Genomic DNA, 20,966 nt, shown 5'->3' with positions numbered 1-20,966 from the left:
CGTGTGTGTGTGTGTGTGTGTGCGTGTGTGTGTTGTGGGGTGGGGGGGCTGAAGTTTCTAGAAAAACTGTCAAATTCTAGACTTCGGCACAAATCTCCTGAATTAAACTCCCTGGAAATCTCCCGTGATAACTGCCCATTCATAGTGATTCTTATTTACATAAAACAGCCTGAGAGTCACTGAAGCAAGTTCAATTTTTTCCCCAGAGTAGGCGTCATTGTCTCCTTGGAAAAGAAACCTCATCTAATTTAAAAGCTCCTCTGCATTTAGCCTCATTCGGCCTCGAGGAAATAGTACTAATCTCGAAAGGAAAAAAAGTCTCTTCCTCAGCTCTTCAAATAATTGACACAGTCTCTCCTTAGTTGGTTTGATCTTCATCTTCAGGTTTGGGTTTCTCAACAGTGACTCCTGGTTGGATTTCTTATCCTGTGGTTATCCCCAACACCTCCCACATAGACCTTCCAGTTGAGTCACACCCCTCAGAGTTAAGCAGCTCAAACCAGAAAAAAGTTTGTGAAGTGAGTAAATCATTTAAAAATGACTTTATCATCAGCTCTCACTCATATAGTTTAATGCAGCTGGAGTTTAATTTGTTTTTGAAGGAAAGTTATGAGTGATGTTAATTTAATATTAAACTTGTGTTCATCTACCACCTATATATCCCCCTTTTTTCTGGATCATCAAGAGATGTGCTTCCTCATCCTTTACTTTCAAAATTATTGAAGTCAAAGTAATGATATTTGTCCTAAGAGCCCTGACAAATATCATCCCTGTGACCTTGCCCCACTGTTTCAGTCCAATGAAGGAGTTCTAGTGGCTACTCTGGAACAGAAAGGTATTGGACCCAAGTTCAAGTCTGATAGCTAGAACTTGATTTTATGCTAGTCCTTTAGCTTTTGAAAATTTCTATTTTTCCTGGCAAGCTACCCGTGACAAACATGGTAACAAGTGTCACAATGGAGACGTTACTGGGCCCGCTCGAGCAAATCGATGAACAACGGAAGGACAGTGACAATAATCTATGAAATGGGCACATTAGTAAATAGTACCAATCTAGCTATGGTAGTTATGGTTATGATAATATAAAAAGCACTTGGTCAAGTATAAAGTTATGTAACTGGTTAACTAATAAAAGCACCCCCATGCTACACACTCCTAATAGGCATTCTCTTCATTCACTTTCTATCCCTACAATAAAAGAAATGGCAGGAAGAAAATCCTTTGAAATGCAAAACAGTTTCCTCCATTGCCATCTGGGACCCACTCTAGTTGGCTTTGTCTTTTCGGGAAGACATCCTGTCTCAACAAAGGAGAGGTGAAACATGGCATGAGAGCCAGGATAGTTCTTTAGAAATAAACCACACAGAAGTGGATGAAACCAGAAAACCTCATCCATGATGCTGATGTGGTGTAGCGTGTGCACACAGGGTCTTTGTTTCACACTGAAAGAGGAGCCCCATATTGCTAAGTTTCCAATCAGTGTTAATTCCCAAGCTAAGGGGAAACAGGGGATAAGATTAAAAACAAACAAACAAATAAAAAAGGTAGATTGTGCTGCAATATAAAAGTAAAGTAAAAGTAAAGGCCCTCCCGTTGATCGTCGATTTGCTCGAGCGGGCCCAGTAACGTCTCCATTGGAGACTTTGTTGTTACTGTGTTTGGCATATCAAATACTCTCGGTAGCTTGCCGGGCTCTCCGAGAAGGGCAGAGGAATCGAACTCGGGTCGGCCATGTTGGCCGCTTGTAAGGCGAACGCCCTACCGCTGTGCTATTGCTCCAGCCCATACAATGTTATCTATGCCACCAATATAAGACTTCCCCCTGCCTTACTGCCAAAAATTCTCCTCCTGGTTACTCAGGAGTAATGAGATGTTGGAGTATTGTACAGACCTTTCCATGCAAGGTTAAACTGCCTAGATAGAGAGGAGTAAGAATAAGATATTCTGAGACTTGGTCATCATTTGCATCTCTCCATCTCCAAATCTATTTCTTAAAAGAGAGAATCTTAAAACAGGAGACTCAAGTTTCATCCAATAGTCTAAGTAACGCCTTATCATTATCAAGCATCCTCAATACTTGATAGTCTTCTGTGAATCTCCAGGCAGTTTTCCAGATACAAACCTTTGTGAAAAATTTGCATGATTTACACATGAGAAGGTCTGAGTCTTTCAGAATAAAGTTTTTTTCCCCCAAGAGTCTAACCAAAGAGTCATTACATAGATCATATATACAAGGCAAAGATTAAATGCACCCAAACTACTCAAGTAACAAACACCTAATATTTATTAATAAATTAGTACACTTTGAAGGCATTTTCCCGATTTCAGTCCCTCACCACTACCCACAAGCCCCATCCACACGTAGGGAGTCTTGACCACTTTTGCTTTAGATTCTGTCAACTGAGCATTAGAGATTACACTTATAATTGAAAGCATAGTTGCAAATATATCAGACAAGAGTTCTTATAGCTGCAGCCATTTTTTTAATTAAAGTGATTGATGAAAGAAACCCACCAAGACCAAGGCCTTAAGGGCAGACTGGACCTATAGACTGTGTGTATATAAAAAAACAAGACATTTTTTAAAGCAAAGCTGGGCAAATTCCTTGTGGAAACGGTGTCGCTGGCACTTGGTTGTGAACTTTCCAAAGCGCAGCATTAATGTTCCGGAACAGCTCAATCCCTGAAAGATGAAGTCCAAATTCTTTGGTGGCCCAGGTGTCAAGCCACCGAAAGAACAAGTCCTGATGAAGATTCCATGTCTCTAGCCCAGAGTATATGAGTGTAAGAGGCGCAGGAGGCATCAAGAAATCTACACTGTGTCCAGGTGAAAAACCTTACAATCAGCAACAGTGTGTTCAAGTTCCAGCCATGAATATGAACTATACAACAAAGCATATTAAAAAGATTACGCAAAACCTAACTGCAGTACAGAAACTCAACAAGGTCTTACATTTCCTTAATCTTGAAGAAAATTCATAAGCTACAAATAATAAAAACATCAACAATTAAAAAAAAAAGTAATTGTGGAGATCGCAACATGAAAACTGCTTAAGAAGTCACAGGATGCCATTACACTTTGAAGAAGAGCCTCCTAGTACAGTGTGCAGAAAAAGCCACACTGCATTTGTGGTATGTTAAGTAAATTTAAAGTGCACAGAATGATTTCAAAAGTAAGTTAAGGAGGCAAAAGAGAAAGGGAAAAATAAAAGGAACCCCAGAAACCCTTCAGTGGTAGGGATTTTGTGACAGTTTCACCTTGAAAAGGCTCTTAAACTAATTTTCCAGACAGGTTTAAAAAGAAAAAAAAAAAAAAGGAAAAGAGCTCAAAACACTGGCCATATACTCAGTTAAACACACATACACTCACTCACACAAACACGCACACACAAAGGAGGGGGGAAAAAAAAAACTAAAAAGATAAAACAAACCACCCTGCCACTATAATGGAGTATTCCAGAGTGCGGGATCCCTTGTGTTTTACAATAGGTCAGGAAGATGGCTATAAACAGAGTCCAGGAGGGTCTGGCTGGCTTCCTGGCTCTTGACTCCAATAATCTCAAATAGCCGGTCCAGCTTGTCTTCAGCCTGAGGAATCTCTTCGATCACACGCAGCTCCTCGGGATTCAGAATGTGGAGCATGTCATCAAAAATAGGCTGCAAGTCGCAGGGATCCAGGCGTACCTGCCGCAACACTGTGTCTTTCTTCTCTGTGGGGATGGAGAAGAAGGGAACAGGCATAAACGGTCTGTACTGGAGGTAGGGCAGAGCTCACACCTACCCTCCGCCCTGCCTTTCAATCTCCAACTCCAACCCGAGGATGTGAACTTCAGGTTAACTTTGAGTCATACAGAAAAATTTTACTGGCAATGCACATGAAACAGCAAACAAGATTTACCTAATAGGGGTCAGATAAAGATTCACTTCAATGGGTTGTGGATATGCCATACATGACATTTGCGGGGCTGAAGAGATAGTGTGGTGGGTAGAATGCTTGCCTAGCATGTGGCCACGCGGGGTTTGATCTGGGGCACTCCAGAGCCCACCAGGAGTGATCCGTGAGTGCAGAGCCAGGAGTAAGCTCTGAGCAGAACTGGCTGTGGCCCGCAAATTAAAAAAAAAAAAAAAGCCTATGACATTTGCCTACAATTTAATGGCTTCCTTAATTTCTCTACCGCTTGGGAGAATGCTCAGTATCACCAGGAAAGAACCTTAAGCACCAATGACGTGTAGCCAAAGAACAGGATAAAAAGAAGAAATTTACATTAAGTTCACTGCTTTCCTTGTCTGTGATGTGTTTACCCAAAGAAGCTCTCAGCCACTGCTGTTCCTTCAGAATTTCACATCAACAAAGTCCCCTTCTCTGCCATTCAAATTCTACTGCATTTTTTGGTTTGGTTTTGTTTTGGGGCCACACCTAGCAGTGTTGAGGGCTTACTCCTGGCCCTGCACTCAGGGATCAGTTCTGGCAGAGGCTGGGGACCATATGGGATGCTGGGGATCAAAACCAGGTTGGCCCCAAGCAAGGGAAATTCCCTACCTACTGGACTACTGCTCTGGCTCTCCATTATAATGTTTTAAAACTAAATCAGAGAGCAAAAGCATATAAATAAGAGAACACTGCTTCTTAGGAAACTTGCAATTACAAAACCTTTTCCCTAAACTCTATTACCTAATGTTATATAACATAGCAAAATACACATAAATACAAAATAGATGACCAAAAGCATACATTTAATAAAACATAAATAGATATGAAAAACCACACTTTGAAAAATACATGAACTATCATGAAAAACACAAACTAAAATAAAACTGCAATCCCTATGGAAAAAAATCAGTCATTAATGCAGTGTGCATCTTCATCTTCCTACCCTTTTCTTAAAAAATGTAAATGGCAAATCATTTAGCTCAGGTGCCAATCCAGAGTGTTTCAAACACGGCTATTTGCAACCACAATTACCAGTGACTTTTGATTTGAGCCCCTGAAACCGGGACTTCTGACTCTCCAGATAGTTCGGCTTTAAATCCTTGGAATTTGCAAGCCTGATAAATAATTAAAACAAAAACCAAAAACCTGCCCGGCAACATTTTATCAGACTTTCCCTGAAATACTTGTTTTGATAGCATTAGAGGATAAAAGGGTGCCCCATGGACCTACATAAACCCTTGCCAGGTAGCTGAGCTAGCCAGACAATTCACGGCGGGTACCCAAGTGCCAGTGATGATGTGGTTTGTCCCTGACCAGTCGCATCCGTAGCCCAGGATAGGTCTCCCTGGGCATGCATTCAAATGACTGAAGAGAAAAAACTGGAGTCAGTCTTAGCCCATGAAGGTGCCTGACCAGTGGTGAGCCCTGCAGTCAGTCTTAGCCCATGAAGGTGCCTGACCAGGGGTGAGCCTTGCACGCGTTACCTTTGGTAATAAAGGAGCCCGTCCTGCTCAGCGCCGAGGAGCCGCTGGAAGTGGAGTCACAGCGAAGGAGGGGCTCGGACTCGTCCACGAAGAAGCCCTTGCTCTTCTCCAGCGGCGACGGCTCCACCGTCAGCAGAGTGGAATTCTCAAGTTTGGTGTTAGGGCTGGGAATGGGGCTCGGACTGAGCGGACCCGGGCTCATGGGCAGAGCCAGTTTGTCGGTTTCCAACTATGGGAAAGGCGGAAAAAATATTTTAATTAATCAAAAGAAGTAGAAAGAGCAAACGATGAAAGAGCCCTTACTCCGATGACTTATTATTTTTTTCTTTTGTTCCACTTAATATTTTATACACAACTCCCATTTTGGTAGCTTACAGCATTTTTTCCCCTCTATTTCATTCTGGATATTCCAGGAATTACTGCAAGCACGTCAACACTATATGCTGGGCCCACAGTCAAAACAGTGGGTAGAGTTTCTTTAAATTAACTTTTGTATTTTCTATTACGGGGTATTGGGCGCAGGAACTCGCACATGACACAGTGATGTATCACTGAACGACCACTACAGCTTGGGTTTAATAAATATACAGGGGTAGAGGGAGAAACAATACCAAAATAGGACTGTCCCTCAAACTGAGTATTTGTATTATTGTATCTCAAAAACACTTACATAAAAATATTATGCAGTATTAAACGGATTAATACAAGTGAAAACATGCAGATCCTTAGCTATCTTTCTGCATCAAAATTTGTACCCCATTTTTTTCTACATATAACTAAGTCTCCCAATAACTAGTCCACTTTGGTGCTCAGGGCTTATTCCTAGCCCTACATTCAGGAATCATTCCTGGTGACGCTCAGGGGACAATAAGGGGTTTTCTGGAGTTTAAATGCAGGCAGTCTATGTGCTAGGGAATTACCCTACCCACTGTACTATCCCTCAAGCCCCTGTATATACACCTTCTAAAAATCCTTCAAAACTATATGTGAACAAAAAAAACAAAAACAAACAAACAAAAAAAACCCCTATATGTGAACAACCAATGGTAATTCAATTAAAACTTTCAATAAATATGTTAGATGTCTTGCAAACTACTTGAAAGAAAACACTAATAACCATATTAAATTCATTAAAAACCAAGGAAGCATCAACGTGAAACTGTTACTTCACAGGAGTAGCGAACACTGCAAAGAGGAAGCTTTCCAACTTACAACATCATTTTGTTGAGCTGAGAAAGTTCCTAGATAAAAATCTAGGATATTCTCCTTTGTTGTAGGTTAAATTATGTTCCCATAAAAATTCCTATGTTGAAGTTAGAACTTGTCAATGTTCTAACTTCAGATGTGAGAAAATGAATTGCTGTCATTAAAACGAATGTTTCTCAACCTTTTTTCAACTGTGGACCCTCTATCCTACTGGTTTGGCCCCAAGTATCATGCCATGCCCCACCTCACACTCCGATATATAGGATTTTCATCAGTCGTACCCCTCAGACTACCAATTGATCAGCTTTCATGAAATAATGGAAACAGCAAACTTGTTTCCAGAATGGTGTTAGAAGGAGAATAAGAAGCAAGCAACCAACCATGTGGTTATAGATGGAGACGGGGAGCTGGCTTTGCTGACCACTCAGGTGTGTGGTGAGTTTTATTGAGGGAGGTAAGAATCAAAACAAGGAACTGAGTTAGGAAGCTGCCCTAGCCAAGTGAAGTGCAATCAGGGACTGAATGACTGTATGCAGTGTAGATAGCGGGCAGGGGATGCACTGAAAGGTGCCATCACCCCCTATCCATTTTATAGGTACAAGACCCAGAGAAGGCACAGACCTACTGGGAAAAGGTTGGTGCTTAAATTAGGTTGGCTTGGCAGACTGGCACTTCCTAGTCCCCTGACATCGGTGAGAATCTGCATGAAGGTGGCATGTCATTGAGGGTAGGGTTCAGGGGGTGACGTGCACCATCTCCAGTGCTGTTACTCATCCACCATGAACCCTCACTTGAACCCTCATGACTCAATGGTCAAGACATTAACCCTCATTTCAGAATATTACCCTTCAGTAATTGTGAAACACACAAAGCAAACACAATCACCTATCTCCAACCCGAAGGCTAGGAAACACCCACACTTGACTACAGATTCTGAAGATAACTGCTGGTGGAGAATGCCCAGCATCCTGGGCACCACTGCCCACACACTTCTTCCAGCACAGCCACTCAGATATCATGCATTCCCAGCAGCTTCCTTGAATCCAGACATGTCTCATGTATACGCTTGTAAAATTTTAATCTGATAAGCCTTTGCATGTGCCTCCTCCCTGAAAATGCACATAGCCATTCATGCATATCTATTTTATTTTACAGTCAAAGAGCACTTGTCAGGGACATTCCGCTGTATGACATGGTCAGTCAATATAATGCACTGTTCTTACTTAAAAAAAAAAAAGAACCTCCCACCCACAAATCACATGACATCAGATTAAGCTGTCCACCCACCATTTCCTGAATTGAGTTCAAACTTTGAATATTTCATTCCCACCCCCCTCTCCACCCCCCAGCTTTTACCAAGGATCTTATCTGTGTGAATATTTAGCATATGAATTCCAGCATAATTTAGAAAAATACAATGCTATCATGAAGCTCTCCTCTAACTAAGAAAACAAGTGCATATGAAAAGACCCCAACAAATAGTTTTATCATTGCCACAATGGAGTTAACAACTACAGCAGAGATGATTTGTCAATTATCTTTCTGGAAAACCTATCCAGTTATCGAGTGTACCTATTCTTTCCTTTGTGGTGAATATACATTAGAGGGTCGCATTCCAGACTTTTCTGAAGCCTTTTGCCTATTTTCCTGTGTGGAAAAAAAAAAATAGGCGACTGGTGTGCTGTATACTGTGCTAAGAGGACTGCTGATTTGCAATCCATGTGAAAAAAAATATTGCTCCTAAAAACTCACATCTTTCCTCCCTTTATCTAACCATCAATTGTATCTAAATACTCATGACATCTATCAAAGCTGGTTTGCAACACTACAGTGACATTAAACATTGTGACCTGTGAAATCTCTACCCAGAAAATTGAATCACTAAGATGTGTGAAATAAGTGATCAATTTTATTAATTCAGAACTTTCAAGATTCAGAATTGAGCTTTAGCAACAGAAAAACATTTATGATTAAGATTTTAAGATTGAGGGCTGGAGTGATAGCACAGCGGGTGGGGCATTTGCCTTGCACGCGGCCGACCTGGGTTTGATTCCCAGCATCCCATATGGTCCCCTGAGCACTGCCAGGGGTAATTCCTGAGCACTGAGCCAGGAGTAACCCCTGTGCATCCCCGGGTGTGACCCAAAAAGAAAAAAAAAAGATTTTAAGATTGAAGGGGAAGGTAAATACTCTATGCCAGAAAGCCAGGTTTTCATAGAGGAGGGTCTTAGCACCCTTTTTGCAAAAGTTCAGGACATAAACTTATGAAAATATTCTCCAAAATAGATTAGGGGGGATTTAATTTATTCCTTATGCTCCTTTAAGCTTTCTAAATTCTCTCCAGGGACATATTCACTTTTATAATTAGAAAAACAATAAATGTTATTGGTAGAAGGAATCGCCATTGATAAGCTCATGTTCCTTCTGCTAACTTGAAACATACTGTGACAGCAACCATTCTTATTTATATTGGCAGCCAAAAATCAGGCTAGTTAGAAGAGCATCCATCTTCTTGGCTGAGCTCTTATGTATATTACACTTCACTAACACATCTGGGCAATACAGACCCCAACGTACTGCTCTGAGGCAGATGTTAAGATTTCAAAGAAAGACATCTGGGAAAATTCAACCAATGAAGGTGATGGTTGAATCTTCAACTCCTCCAGACTGCAGTGCACTCTGGGGTAACTTGAGAGGGACAGTTCTTTTTTGGTTCAATGGCTAGGAGGTAATCATGCTGACTTGTCAGATCTACTTGCGAATGAAGCCAGACAGTAAGACAGAAAGAGGAAGATAGCAGCCAAGACCGGAATGCTTCTATTGTGTGAATCCCAAGAGCAGGCAATTTATTTTGGCTGAAAGGGCCCCCAACATCCTCGTGATTAGTTTCCAAACAAGTACACTTGGTCCTTCCAGATACTGCATTTATTAGCCCAGGGTGATAAGGGAAGAGAGATAAATGGTTCACCTTATTCAAAGGCTGAGTCACTCCTCAGTTTCCATTGCTGACTATTTTCCTTTCTGATTATCAGGACCAGGGAGTACTAGGAACCATCCAATGGATTAAGTACACAGGGGATTGATTAAAGTTCGCAGTCTCAAACGTCTCTGCTGTACCAAGGTTTGTGGCTGTTCTTGTGAGAACAACGACTCAGCTTGTGTTGGGTTGCACTGGAATAGCCAAGGTTTCTCTCCTTTCTGCATTTCCAACTCTGTGTGCCCATAACCTGCCCCACTTTCCCCTCCCACTTGCATCCTCCGAGTGGTCTCCAAATCACACCCTGAGACTAAAGATCAAACAGACTTCTTTTAATACCAAGCCCCAAACCTCACTTCCGGGTTCAATGGCCTTTCCAAAGACAAAGAAGGTTCCAATCCTATGAAAGGTTGAAGTGTTTCCCCAGCCCAGGGCGAGGGGTGGGGTTTGGGGGATGGTGAAGCAAATCCTTTCCAGGTCTCACTCAAGGCAAGGGTGCAAGGAACATAAGAGGAGGTTTTGAAACACCTTTTCAATGCAAGCTCTGAGCAAACAGAACGTTCCTCAGCCTCTATCTTTACAGCATGCCCTTCATGGGTTCCTAATCAGCTCCTGAAAATCAAAGTCATGAAAATCCTGGAACACCATGCAAAGCAGGAGAGGAGATACACCACTGGCTGTGGTCTCGGACAAGCCACTTCCCCCCTCGGTCCTGCTTCCTTATTTTTAAACTGAAAAGGTTAGGCGAGGTCATCTTTGTGAAAGTCAAGCCTTAGTTATTGTCTGTCTTACCAGGGCTCTTCCATTCCCCCCCCCCCCCCAACTGGTCTGCTCAACTAAGGTTTACCACGGAGTTATTTTCAATTAGTACCCAATTACAATTTCCCTGTGGTTGCACAATCTGTTTTCATAAAATTAATTAACAACTGTGATGCATCACTGACCCCCTGAAATGAAGCATTAATTACCCAGTCTAGCTGGATTCTGGATTCTTCTTTTTAATCTGCTAAAAGGGTTTAATTTAACCCTTTGACTCCTGACTGACAAGATATATATATATATATATATATATATATATATATATATGCCTACTGTGCCCAGTGGAATGGGAGATAAAGGTGGTGGGCTTGTGGAATACACACACACACACATACACACACACACACACACACACACATCACTGTCAATGTTCTCCCATTGTTAATCAATTTGCTCGAGCAGGCCCAGTAATATTGTGAGACTTGTTGTTACTGTGTTTGGCATATCGAATACGTCACGGGGAGCTTGCCAGGCTCTGCCAGGCTCTGCCATGCGGGCGAGATACTCTTGGTAGCCTGCCGGGCTCTCAGAGAGGGATGGAGGAATCAAACTCGGGTCGGCCGGGTAGGCCGCGTGCAAGGCAAACGCCCTACCCACTGTGCTATAGCTCCAGCAAACTCAAGAAAACTTTTTGCAATCCAGTCTCCTTTTCAATTTAGCTTTTCTTCCAGACCTCATGCTACACTAATTTTCTGTAACAATGTTGAAATCTCTATCACTTTAATAACTGTTTAAAAGCCTTTAATTCAATTGAAACTAATTGCTATTCCATCTGAATTGATCAGCTTGGTTACTCAGATCAAGCAAACGGAAGGGCTCTAAGGAAAGAGCCATAATCAATATCTACCATGTTAAGTGTTTCATCATAAAATGCACATTTAATCTATTTGCTATTAAGGCAGCTAATAGTCCCATTTTACAGATCTGGAAACCAAGGTTGAGAGGTTCAAATAACCTGCCTAATTTCTCAGAGCTGTGATTCAAGAATAGAATAGGCCTTTCTTCTTTTAAGATAATCGTCTTTGCTAAGTCACGCAATTACTTCTGGATCCACTGCGGTTAGGGATTGGCAAACCCCATAAACTGAAGAGAAACAATTGCATGACTGTAAGGAGCTACCTTCACAATCCAGAGGCAAGGGACCAGAGGCAGGGTACAGAGCTAAACATAAAAATAATGTATAAATCCCTTCACTTCAGTAAGGCTGGGAGATCTATTTCAGATCTATTTCCGATCCCCACAGACCAGTGACTGATTAAAAACAAATTCACTTTCCATGAAAGGTTTATCTCAAAGGAATTAGAAGTCACAAATGGCACTGCACTTTGTTCATCGATTTGCTCGAGTGGGCACAAGTAACGTGTCCATTGTGAGATTTGTTACTGTTTTTGACATATTGAATATGTCATGGGGAGCCTTCCAGGCTCTGCCGCGTGGACAAGATATTCTCGATAGCTTGCTGGGCTCTCTAGAGGGACAGAGAAATCGAACCTGGGTCGGCCGCATGCAAGGCAAATGCCCTACCCGGTGTGCTGTTGCTCCAGCCCTTAACTACAACTATTTAAGGATTATGATATTATCTAGAGTTTGTTTCCTTTGTTATTCCAACTATCTATACAATCAAGAGCAAATAAGATTTTATGATCTCCTATAGGTCAAAGTAGACATGTAAGATTGAGGTCTGATAGCAAAGGGCCTAGATTTAATGAGGATTGCTGGTTTGTGGGAGACCATAAGCTCTTCCGACTGAAGACTGAGCCTTTAGGCCTGTCCAGCTGGAGAAAACCTCAAGAGTAGCCTTCAGACATCCTAAGCAATGCTTAAGAGACCTCCTTTACCTGCCTCCTCTACGCTCAAAAGACTGACTGCTAATAAAAGCAGCCATCTTCTCCTTGTTCTATATGTTACTCTTTATAGCTGCATCTGTTTAGTTTCTACATTTAGAGGAATTCAGATTATAAGGACTACTTTGCTCCCCAAATTGTAGTTCCAGGATTTCAGATATGAATGAAGGTTCACCACTATTTAAAAAAAAAAATTATCTATCTCTAGCCCCAGATCGTTTCGGCCCCAAGACCTCTAATCATTCGCTTTACCGGATAAAACTGCGTGGGTCGGAGAGCTACCGAGAGTATTCGATATGCCAAACACAGTAACAACAAAGTCTCCAATGGAGACGTTACTGGGCCCGCTCGAGCAAATCGACGATCAACGGGAGGGCCTTTACCTTTACCTTTACCTAGCCCCAGGAGATAGTGCAGGAACTGAAACCCTGGCACAAGGTCCCGAGTTTGATCCGCAATGCAGCATGCCTCCACTCAAGCACCACAAAGGTGGTCCTGGTGACCAGAGCAGTGCCCTAGAGTCAGAGTTGAACACTGGACCGACCACCCAGCCTGGTAGACCAAGTATCACTGCTCAGGGCCCACCCCCACCCTAGCCATTCCAAATGAAATGTATCTTAATCCATTTAATTCCTAAACTGTTACTGAAAAATAATGTGTACAATGATCTGTCTCTCAAAAGAAAAAATGAACCTGATGTCCTCAAGAAAAAGGGTGAGAAATAGGTTTGTTTAAAGTCCCAGATAGAAGACAGTAATTCAGAGTGCTAGACTGAGGATGAATTCTCATTGTATTTAACCTAGAGGAAAAAGTTTTGGTAAGAATAATCAAGATTTACTCAGCAAGAAGTTCTCCAAACAAAAGAAAAAAATTAAGAAGAAAAAAAAAAGGCTGCTGATTCCTAAGACTTTTGAGGGAAAGAGTTATCGGTTATAAGGAAATCAAGGGGAAAAATATTGGAAATGGGACTATGGATGGGAAATAGACACAAGTAAGGGATAAGGCAGTGAGATTAAATGTGAAAAACAATTCGATGTGTTAGGTTTAGGAATGCTTGTTGTACTGTTTTCATCTTTGTTTTATATGTTTTAAATTTCTAAGTCAGGAAAATGCAAAAGAAAAGAAAGGTTAAAAGCCAAAGAAACTTGAGGAAAAATTCCCCAAACTTTTTCTTTAGCTTCTGATTGTGTAGTCTTTTGTTTTCTTCTTCTTCTTCTTCTTCTTCTTTTTTTTTTTTTTGCCACATTCCTGTGAAGTATTCGATATGCCAAACACAGTAACAAGTCTCACAATAGAGATGTTACTGGGCCCGCTCGAGCAAATCGATGAACAACGGGAGGACAGTGCTACAGTGCCTGGCTATACTCCACTGTGCTCAGGACTAACTCATGACTTTAAATTCAGGCAACACACCTGGCAGGGCTGGGGAACCACTTGGAGGGCAGAGGACTGAATAGGGGTGAGCTGTGTAGAAGGCCAAGTGCCTTGTCTGCTGTACTGTCTCTCTAGTCCCTTCTTCCTATTTTTTCTCCAGTTGAGACCTCAAGAAAGGGAGACAGAGAGGGGACTTGTACTGCTTAAGGAAGTTGTACACCCATAAATGTAAACCATCTAGAAATCCAAGACCTTAGGCTGTCTGGATCTCCCTGGAGCCACTGGAGATGATAGAATAGCACTGTAGTATCGTCCTCCCGTTGTTCATTGATTTTCTCGAGCAGGCAACAGTATGGTCTCCACTGTGAGACTTGTTACTGTTTTTGTCATATCGAATACACCACAGGGAGCTTGCCAGGCTCTGCTGTGGAGGCAGGATATTCTCAGTAGCTTGCTGGGCTCTCCAAGAGGAGGAATCGAACCTGGGTTGACGAAAGGAGCTTCGCTTCGCTGGGAGCCACAGAGGTAGAAGCGATGAGGTACACTGCACAGGTGAGCGGTGTATGTGTATATATATGTATACATATGTTGGGCTGGAGCGATAGCACAGCAGGTAGGGCATTTGCCTGGCATGTGCCGACCCGGCCGGCCTTAGTTCGATTCCTCCACCCCTCTCAGAGCTACCCATGACATATTCGGTATGCCAAACACAGTAACAACAAAGTCTCACAATGGAGATGTCACTGGACCCGCTCGAGTGAATTGAAGAACAATGGGAGGACAGTGCTACAGTGCTATACGTATGTATACATATATGTATACATATACATATACAAGTGCCACAGGAAAGTGACTGAGAAAATAAGTCCTTTCTCCTCTCTCCTTCCCTTTCCTCTTCTTTCTCTCCCCTCCAGAGTCTCTCCCTTTTTCCCACATTCCTTTCTCCCACTTTTTCTCTTTCCCTCATCAACATTTCCTGCCCCCTCCTCACCTCACAGTGTTAACAAAAAACTGTGGGGGAGATTATTTTTTAAATGCCTGTAAATTCATGCATAACATAAGGAAAGGATTCTGTTTCAACTGCAACCTTAGCTCTGACTATTCAAACATCAGCTCAGGTAAGCTAGTCATGAAATACCCCAAATTGGAATAAAAGTAATTACCATTGTCTTGTGTATGGAGATCACCCACAAATTCTTCAACAGCTCTATGAGTCCATTTCAAAATGGAATGTCAATGGCTACAAAATTCACCTACGCTTATATCCCAAGTGTGTGTGGTGAGTTCTTGCCCAAAGCCAGAGAACAACTTCCTCTCTAGGAGGTACAGCAGAAAAGCTACAGGAAGCCACAAGCAGTGTAGCAGAAAGCTGCCCAGGCTGGTAAGAACCAGCTGGTTCTGGCGGGAGGGTGTGCCCCACCCAGCTGCAGGGCGAGTGTCTGCAAGCTGTCCTGGCTGTTGACACCCAGGCGGCCTGAGCTGACTCACGGCCTAGCTCACTCCAAAGGGAAGTGAGGACAGTGGGTGAGCGGCCGTTCGTGGCTTCTGCATTAGAGCCCACTCACAGTCAAATATATTGCCTAGTGCTGGAAGCACTCAGCCCCGTAGACATGCTGGAAGCTGCCGTTGGAAAACACTTGGGTTTCCCTAAACTTCACTCACTGTGACCTATTAGGAAGTCTTTTCCCACCAAAATTGCCAAGTCCAACCATGATTTTCAAAAGTTGCGCAACTTTATAAGCTCACCTTAAGATGTTGTGGGGGATAAAAGATAATTGAATAGAAAACTCCTGACCTTGAGGTAAGGAGACTCATCTCACAATACGTGTGTTATGAACTTGACTTAATTGCTCAAGTTGGTGCTGTTTAATAGAGATCATGATTTGGATGGCTGCCATTAGGAGCATAATACTGGAGGGGCCTAATTCCAAACATACAGTAGGAGTAATGACTTTCCTTCATAATCTCTAACTTTTAACTTGTGATTTCCAGGTCCCCTTTGGGGTGGAAACCATTATACCAATTACTGTGCATACTTTCAGAGGCACACCAACAACAGACTCATATTCCTCACCCCAGCCTGGCCATTCTTTATTTTTTACACATATATTTTACATACATATATGTATATATATATGTACACTGTATGTTTATATAATGTATATTTATACATATAAATATATATATTTTATGTATGCATAAACAGTATAGGATTATGGCAATGTTATGCACTTTGCCTCAATTTTTTTTCCTATTTAAAAACCCTTCTCGAGGTGAGTTAGGAAAGTGCTAACTCACTCTCCTGCAATTGCACACTTTTTATGCACTTGTATGGCTGAAGTTACATAACCCATCGAAAAGCATTGTGTTGCTTCCATTCTTCTGTTCTCACAAAGGATGCTACCAAAAATACTCACAACTGTACCATTCTGCACCTATGAGGGTCCTATGTAAGCATTAGGTCAGACACCTACCAGAAGAGGAATGCCAATGGCCAGCTGACCTGTAATTTGGAAGTGAGTATATACCAAATGGCTCTAAGTCGAGCTAATGCTCCTCTTCCCCATTCCCTTACAACACTGCAATGCCTTTCTAACTTTTGCTGTTTGTCACTCTGAGAGGTTCAAGTTGTCTCTGCAGATATAAATTAGAAGTGCCCTTAATCTGAGCAAGGTTAAACAACATATATTGTATCGAGCATTTCATATTTTCTTATCTGTGAACCCTTCTGTCCAGAGTCTGTCTGTTTTTTTTTTTCTGTTGGACCACCAGTCTCTAAACTCATTTGTAAGTGTTTTTTAAAAAAATTATCTTTGTGTTGCAAATGACTTCTTCCAGTTACTATTTTGTCTTCTGATTTGCAGATCGTCTTTTCTGACTTGTATATTTGTTAAGTAGTTGGATCTTGTATGGGTCTGTGTTTTATATCATTTTTACAAGAGCCTTGTTGTTTGCTGTGACTATAAAAAACAAAAAATTCCCCCAGGTTTTTTCCTAATATTTTAGGTGATAAGTCATTTTCATGGATTGCATTCCAAACTGTCCCCTGCCCTGACCCAACTGTGGAGAAACCAAAATTCTTTCTGAGACTATTTTTTTAATAAGAAAATCAGTATTGACATTTGTCTCTCTCACAAGAAAATGTAAGGACATGTGGTTAAAACACTTATTAACTGGTGTGTTCTAGAAGCTATAGCTGACTATGATGCAGTCCTCATTAATGATGATACCTGCTGGGTTTTGACAGCCATAACAAGGGACAATCCGACAAACACAGCTCAGGAAGATTGGGACCAAACTGAAGCTATTACTTTTCCCAAAAATCAAGTTTTTGTTAAAAAAAAAAGAAAATATGAACTGTAGTACTCATAACTGATGGGAAGAGAAGCTTCTTTTCACAATATTGGTTCTGATTTCTTCACAATGTACTTTTGGAGAAAGCTAGTAAGGGTGTGGATTAAAGGAGAGGAAAATGCCATTAAACAACAGCTTCAGCCCTTTTGAATATCGAGACTAACAAAACAGAGGAAAAAAAAGTTCCTTTCAACTCTTTTATAAAGCAGTTTCTCAGAAGATACATTCTTAGCGTGGCTATATAATCATTTCTTCCATCAAATTGTCGGCATCTTGAGGGATAATTCCCTGTGTTTTGTTTTGTTTTAAGGTCCTCAGGGCCTATGCCTAGTTTAATCCCTGGGGCCACATGTGTTCTCCTGAAGACCACCAGGTGTGACCACAGAGTACAAAGCCAGGAGTAAGCCCTGAGTATTACCAGGTATGATCCAAACACACACACACACACACACACACACACACACACACACACACACACACATATATATAAAATGGCCTTTAATCAGGCAACCCTATTGCTGATCTGAGCACCTCCATCTACTGATGCTATCTCGTGTATACTTCTATTATAATATTTGTTTATCCCTTCAAATTTTGCACATCTCTATTTCAATGAATGAGCTATGAAGATGCAAGGAACACCTTTCTTTTTTTTTTTTCCTTGCTTTTTGGGTCACACCTGTCAATGCACAAGGGTTTCTCCTGGCTCTGCACTCAGGAGTTACTCCTGGCGGTGCTCAGGGGACTATATGGGATGCTGGGAATCAAATCCGGGTCGGTCGCGTGCAAGGCAAACGCCTACCCGCTGTGCTATCTCTCCAGCCCCACACCTTTCAATTTTATATAGTATCAGGCACACAGCTGGTATATCACAAGAGGACAAGTAGAAAGCAACCTTGGCAGGTGATGATATGTAGAAAGGCCCGATATGTGATGAAAAATCTAAAGGTTTATTCACAGACATAGCTACTCTGTGCACAATAAGTACCATGAATACAAGCATCACTAAAGGACCCTAGGCCTAGCAGGCATCAGTGACCCCTTTATAATGGTCCCTTCTCACCATTGCTGAAGTTCTCCAGGCTCCTTAGTGGCATCTTACACATAAGCCACTTGACCTTAAATGACTCTCTAGGCTAATGGAGCAGGGGTTAGACACATGAGTTTAGCTAACATCTTGAGACTTTAGGACAACGAGCCATTTTCTAAGAGAAGTCCAACTGGTCAGCTGAAGACAAAGACAAACTCCCAGTGCTAAAAGTCAACAGTGTAATGTACAGCTGGTATTCGCCTCAGCTCACCCTCATTATATTAACTTTCTGAAAATAGCTGGTCTCAGTCAGACTGTAGATAAGGACAGCTGCATCCTGCAGCTGGTGAGCAAAAAATCAGTAACCGTAGTTCCCTCTGCAGTAGAAGCAGTAGCGCTGTCTTTGCCAAAACAGAATGGCCCGTGCTCCTCTCACTGTTGATTCTCCCGGTTGATTATACAGAGCGAAGTCACCCCGATGCCAACACAGAGCCTACTATTAGTGGACAGTGGTAGGGGTTAGGGGCCAAAGAGAACAAACCCTGTCACTGAAACCTAGGTCTCCGACGTGGTTTCTGGAACAGATTAAGATAGTCCAACAAAGAATTATTCTACTATCTGGAAATTACCACCAACAGAAACATTAGCTTCACTTGCAATCTACAGCGTCATTTCAATCTACCTAATCTTAAAAAATGAGCAGTAAGACACGCAACTCCAAAGGTCAACATTTCTGTGTCCTTGCTCAGTTAAAACAATGCTTGATATTGTTTAGAGTTGTTACATTTGGTTTTTGACATCATTAAAAAAAATGTACTTAAGTCCCCCCCCATCTTCTTTATAAAAAATAAATAAATAAATAAATAAATAAATAAATAAAAATAAGAGAGGCTGGAATTCAGAGTACATTTACTTCCAAACCTGTCTAATAATACTAACCATCACTGCCCTTTCTCTGTTTTTTTTTTAAACCTGTTTCATTGACTGACACTGTTTATAATATTATGGAATTTCAGGAGTCTGTCTTTAAAATCTTTATATGTGTATAATTGTTTCCAGTTCCACCACCAAAGTCCCAATGTCATTCCATCACCAAAAGAGTACTCTATTTGCTCAACTTTCTTCAAGTCCTTGTTCCCTCTGGAAACCACCAAAGTTTACAGAGTCCAGGAGGTAACTTTGTTGTTCCTGCCAAAGCATTATTTTATTTATTTATTTATTTATTTGCTTTTTGGGTCACACCCGGTGATGCACAGGGGTCACTCCTGGCTCTGCACTCAGGAATTATCCCTGGCAGTGCTCAGGGGACCACACGGGATGCTGGGAATCGAATCTGGGTCGGCTGCATGCAAGGCAAACACTCTACCAGCTGTGCTAGCACTCCAGCCCCAAAGCATTATTTTAATATTGCATTTTTTGTTTGCTTGTTTTTTGGGTCACACCCAGCAATGCACAGGGGTTACTCCTGGCTCATGCACTCAGGAATTACCCCTGACGGTGCTCAGGGAACCATATGGGATGCTGGGAATCGAACCCAAGTTGGCCGCATGCAAGGCAAACGCCCTACCCTCTGTGCTATTGCTCCAGCCCCTAATATTGCATTTTTAAACAAGCCAGTGACCCCATTTATTGACAGCCACTTGAATCTCCATATTAAACAGAAAAACCTAAGTCCAAGTAATGTCAGCCCAAGGTTTCCTACAGAGAAAATATATCCAGTTCACCCCTTATGGGGGAAGCGTCTCAAGAGAGCACATCTGAATACACAAGTCCCTCTCAGAGAAAAGAAAGGGTACAAAATAGAGCTAGGAGGAAACCTAGACATTTCATTACTCAGTTATGTTTCCCTTTCTACAGTCATTGAATCTACCCATATATCATCACCTTTGTTTCTTGGCTAAGAAAACATCCCGGTCAGGCTAGGAACGTTTGCTGAGACAGTAAGAAATAAATATTTATAATGAGCCATGATTTCCGGTTTGTGAGCACTGAGCCCAGATAGCATCATTCCACTCGACCATCAGCTTTGCAATCCTGGAACTGGAAGTGCCCCCAGCTCCCAATATTAAGTAATCTTTGATTCAGGACTTAAAGGGTCCATAATGCTCATGAGTTGAAATGACTTAGGAACATTCTTCCCTTTCTTGTCTAGAACTCAGGAACATTTGCAATTACTAATGGTAAACATACACCATGTATGTTCTATGGGTCGAACACACTGTATCCTGAAAATTGTTCCTAAAATGGGCACTAAGGGTGTTCCCATTTTCTTAGGAAGACAGTGAAGCAGAGAAACCAACTCATTCATTTACCCTAGGGTTCCCAAATTGATAGGTTGCTAGCCTAGAAATTAATATGGCAGCATATCTATTTCCCAGTTGTTAACACACAAATTTATACCCAGATGTTCCCATTTGGAGTCTTAAATGGCTGATTGTTGATAGCCAACACTTTTCTTCTCCCCATGGATGCTGTCTTTTTTTTTCTGTTCATCTAGAAGCTTCTTTATAAAATGGCACTGATTTTATCTCACCCATCTTTACATTGCCTGAGGCGTCTGGTATAATATGGCACATAAAATTTATTATGTAATACAGATTTAAAAATAAAACCATGATGTGATCATTTCTTTCACTATTTAGCAATGGAAATTTAAACCCAGCCATTAAACTACTGAAGGAAAATAACTAAAGCTTAAATTTGATTTTCCAGCCATTCTTCAAAAACAAATAGCAAGTAATACAATTTATTTGTTTATTCACTCATTTGGTAGGCTCTTTCCAGTCAGGCAGGATTTATTGCTAGAATCTTACACTGAGAAATATTTTTTAAACTAAAGAAAAATGATCTCAGGTAGAAGTGAAAACTGCAGGAAAAATAAAAGGTAACAGAAAACAATAAATATGTACATAACTTTATGTGAAGTCTTATGGTGCAAACTATACTAA

The 20,966-nt window shown here is 41.5% G+C and overlaps 1 protein-coding gene across 1 annotated transcript in view; it reads right to left on the bottom strand.

Annotated features, from left to right (window-relative positions):
- Positions 1-2,266: 2,266 nt before the first annotated feature.
- Positions 2,267-20,966, bottom strand: part of TNFRSF21 (TNF receptor superfamily member 21) — an 82,877-nt gene continuing 64,177 nt past the window's right edge. Inside the window, exons 5-6 of the mRNA XM_056126105.1 lie at positions 5,415-5,643; positions 2,267-3,709 (exon numbers count right to left, since the gene is read on the bottom strand). Coding sequence (XP_055982080.1) covers positions 3,480-3,709; positions 5,415-5,643 — 459 coding nt within the window. The 3' untranslated portion in view covers positions 2,267-3,479. The remainder of the gene's footprint in view (positions 3,710-5,414; positions 5,644-20,966) is intronic.

Source organism: Sorex fumeus, unplaced genomic scaffold, assembly GCF_029834395.1.
Source record: "Sorex fumeus unplaced genomic scaffold, SorFum_2.1 ptg000061l, whole genome shotgun sequence".
NCBI lineage: Eukaryota > Metazoa > Chordata > Mammalia > Eulipotyphla > Soricidae > Sorex > Sorex fumeus.
Note: the sequence above shows the minus strand (reverse complement) of the source record. Positions and strands in the feature narration are given on the sequence as shown.